At 44.3% G+C, this 4,257-nt stretch overlaps 1 protein-coding gene across 1 annotated transcript; it reads right to left on the bottom strand.

The window, feature by feature from the left end:
• Positions 1-2,806: 2,806 nt before the first annotated feature.
• Positions 2,807-3,313, bottom strand: LOC107620594 (uncharacterized). Its single transcript, XM_016322728.1, has one exon. The coding sequence runs from the start codon at positions 3,311-3,313 to the stop codon at positions 2,807-2,809; it is 507 nt and encodes a 168-aa protein (XP_016178214.1).
• Positions 3,314-4,257: the final 944 nt, after the last annotated feature.

Here is a 4,257-nt window from a genome sequence, read left to right on the forward strand (position 1 = left end):
TTCTAATTTATGGGTTAATTATTCATTAATTAACCGGGTTTTACATTCTACCCACCTAATTGGGAATTTTGCCCACAAAATTCGAATTCAATTACATGAGAATAAGTGCGGGTAGTCAGTTCGCATCTCCAACTCAAGTTCCCAAGTGTGCTCCTCAACACCGGCTCGACTCCATGCCACTTTGACTAATAAAATCTCTTTTCCATGCTACCCTTTGATACTAGTATCGTCAATTCTGACCGGAGTCACCGGAAGCGTCAAATCTTCTTTTAACTGAACAGATTCAGGTTCTAACACATGGTTAGCATCAGGGGTATACTTCCGAAGCTACGACATGTGAAATACGTCGTGCAGGTTCGAAAGGTGGGGTGGTAGAGCCATCCGATACGCCACTGGTCCAACCCTCTCCAGGATCTGAAACGGACCGATGTACCCAGGGTTCAACTTCTTCGCTTTAATCGCCCTACCTACTCCTGTCATTGGAGTAACCTTAAGGAAAATATGGTCTTCTTCCTCAAATTCTAAGGGCCTCCGCCTTTGATCGGCGTAACTCTTATGAGGACTCTGTGCAGTGAGCATCCTATCTCGGATTTTCTTGACTTGTTCAGTGGTCTCAGCTATCATCTCCAACCCCAACAAGCTTTTCTCCACAGCTTCATACCAGCATAGCGGAGATTGAGATTTCCTCCCATACAGAGCCTCGTACGGAGCCATTTTGATGCTCGCATGGTAGCTATTATTGTACACAAACTCCACTAGTGGCATATATTGATCCTAGCTTGCCGGCTGATCCAGAACACAAGCCCTCAACATATCTTCTAAGGTTTGGATCGTCCTCTCGGATTGACCATCTGTTTGAGGATGGTAAGCTGCGCTTAAGCTTAATTGGGTTCCGAAAGCTTTCGAAAATACACCCCAGAACCTCAAAGTGAAACGAGGATCTCTATCAGAGATTATAGTAGCAGGCACACTATGAAGTCTCACAGTCTCCTTTATGTATAATCGTGCTAGCTCCTCAAGGGTGTAATTCATTCGAATGGGTAGAAAGTGATCTGACTTCGTCAGTCGGTCCACAAGCACCTAGATAGCATCAAAACTGGCCCTAGTCCTTGGCAATCCCGACACAAAGTCCATCGCAATGCTTTCCCACTTCCATTGCGGAACCTCTAAAGGTTGGAACGTCTCGGAAGGTCTCTGATGTTCAATCTTTACTTTCTGGCAGGTTAAACACTTTGAAACATATTCCGCCACATAATTTTTCATACCCGGCCACCAAAATATTGCTTTTAAATCATGGTACATCTTAGTACTCCCCAGGTGAATAGAGAATCCGCTTTTGTGTGCTTCCTTTAAGATATCTTGCCGCAAGGTACCAACATCTGGCACAATGATCCTGCCCTTGAATCTCCACAACCCATCTTGATCCCATGACACTCTCTACTGCTTCCCTTGCTCAATAGCTGGCAACACCTTCGGTAACACATCATCGTTTTGATGAGCCTTTAGGAGTTTGAATTTAAAGTCACTTGAGATTTGTAATCGACTTAAAAATAGAGTCCCAGACGCTTCTTGAACACCGATCTTCAGACTCTCGAATGCCTTGAGCAACTCCTCTTCTCGGAGCATCATCCAAGCTGCATACAAAGACTTTCAACTTAACGCATCCGCCACTACATTCGCCTTCCCCGGATGGTAGTTCAACTCAAAGTCGTAGTCCTTCAGTAACTCCATCCACCTCCTCTGTCGCATATTAAGCTCTTTCTGATCAAAGAGATATTTCAAGCTCTTGTGATCAGAAAAAACTCCGAACTTAACCCCAGAGAGGTAATGCCTCTACACCTTCAACGCAAACACAATCGCAGCAAGCTCCAAATCGTACATAGGGTAATTAACTTCATGAGATCTCAACTGCCGTTAGGCATACGCTACCACATTATGATGCTGCATCAGCAAGCACCCTAGACCCTTCAGTGAGGCATCATAGTACACCTCAAATGATTCCTTTGGCAAGGTAACACCAACACAGGCGCGGTGGTCAACTTTTGCTTAAACGCTTGAAAGCTCTCCTCCCACTCAGAAGTCCAAACAAATGGCACGTCCTCGCGGGTTAACCTTGTCAATGGCAAAGCTATTTGCGAAAAACCATTGAAGAATCTCTGGTAGTAGCCCGCTAAGCCCAGAAAACTCCTTATCTCAGTTACTGAGGTTGGTCACCCCTAATCCATTACCGCCTCCACCTTAGATGGGTCTACTGCTATCCCCTGTTTACCTACTACATGGCCCAAAAACTTTACCTCGTCCTTCCAGAATTCACATTTGGACAGTTTCGCATAGACTTTCCTTTTCTTTAGTATCTGCAACATGGTCCTCAAGTGTTTTGCATGCTCTTCTTCAATCTTGGAGTAAATCAGTATGTCATCAATGAAGACGACAATAAACTTATCCAAGAACGGGCGGAAGATTCTATTCATACAATCCATGAACACCGCAGGGGCATTTGTCAACCCAAAAGACATGACAGTATACTCGTAATGACCATAACGAGTCCTGAAAGAGGACTTAAGGATGTCCTCATCTCTTACCCTTATCTAGTGATAGCTGGATCGCAAATCAATCTTAGAGAAAACTCTGGCTCGTTGTAACTGGTCCATGAGATCGTCAATCTATGGCAGTGGGTACTTATTCTTTATTGTGACCTTATTCAGTTGCCTGTAATCTATACAGAGCCGCATACTCCCATATTTCTTCTTCACCAGTAGTACTGGTGCTCCCCAAGGAGAAACACTAGGGCGGATAAAGCGCTTACTCATTCCTTCCTAGGCGACATTTTGTAACGGGCAATCAAAATTGGCCCCGTTCCTGGTACCAACGCAATTGCAAACTCAACCTCTCGACTAGGAGGGAATTCCTCAATGTCATCCAGAAACACCTCAGGAAATTCACAAACAACTGGAATTTTCTCTAGACTTTGTTTCTCACCTGACACACTCGTAGCTAACAGCATAATGCCCTGACACTCCTGTCCTGAACAGTTTACTACCACGTAGTTTAAATAACAGCCATTCACCACAACTGGCCCTTCGGACCCCTCAGGCATGAAATACAACAATTTTTCAAAACAGTTCAACAAGACATGATTCTTAGACAACCAATCCAACTCCAAGATAAGATCAAGGCCGGTCATCGGCAAGCAAATCAAATCATGAACAAAATCACGTTGTTGAACCCTAAATGAAACCTGCGGACATCCTAACCTAGTCACCATGGCTTCATGGGTGGCATTATACACCTTAAGATTGTAGCCCAAAATCATAATCTTTAATCTTAACTCACTAGATTTTTCAAATGCAATGAATGAATTTGTTGCTCCGGAATCAATAAAGCATTTAAAATTTGACTAGCCATTTCAAATTTACCTCGGATAAGTGTCTCGGATCCCTCGGCACCTACAGCTGATGTGGTGAACACCCGACCAGGCTGCTGTGCTCTCCCTGCACCTTGCTTCTACTTCTCCAGACAGTTTGAGGCTTTATGCCCCGCCTTACCACAAGAATAGCAAAAGCCCTATCCGGCCTTACACGGGGCTCCGGGATGGTGACTTTCACACCTAGCACAAGCTTGCTCGTTTTGAGGCTGCTTCCCAAATCTTCTCCCTTGGGACTTGTTGTTGTTGGGCCTCCTGATATTGTTTTGACCCTAAGTCTGGTGTGGTCTAGAACCTCCCCGCTTGAAAGGCGAACCTCTAGGAGCAAAGCTCTTCCCTCGGTTCTATGGGAATGGTCCCCTATGGCTTCCACTCTCTGCAGCTGCCTTTTTCACACACTCTTTAGCAACCCTGCTCTTATTCACCAACTCTGAGAAAGTTCTGTTCTCCATTGGCCCCACTGAACTAAAGATATCACTCCGGAGTCCTCCTTCATACTTAATGCACTTCTATTCCACGAAGTTTCCCGGAGCTCCCTGACACATGCGGGAAAACCTGAATAGCTCCTCAAACTTGTCAGTATACTCAGATACGGACATAGCACTGATAGATGAGATTTTGTCGTATTGGTCTAGATTTTCTTCTTATAGAAAGAATTACTTCGTTGTAAGCATAGCTCCAAACCAACAAACAATTCTCACATAAAAAATATTGGTTGTCACAAGTACCAACCCCAATAAGAATTAACTGAAGTATTTAGACTCCGGGTCGTCTCACGAGAAATTACAATGAAGTGTTTAATTATTGGCTATGAAGATGTAAGGGGGTTTGAT

Source organism: Arachis ipaensis, chromosome B10 (assembly GCF_059453495.1).
Source record: "Arachis ipaensis isolate K30076 ecotype BB chromosome B10, ASM5945349v1, whole genome shotgun sequence".
NCBI classification, from domain to species: Eukaryota; Viridiplantae; Streptophyta; class Magnoliopsida; order Fabales; family Fabaceae; genus Arachis; species Arachis ipaensis.

What these genes read in the sequence shown, in the direction of transcription:
- LOC107620594 (XM_016322728.1), bottom strand. Translation starts at nt 3,313, where the DNA reads ATGATTTTGGGCTACAATCTTAAGGTGTATAATGCCACCCATGAAGCC.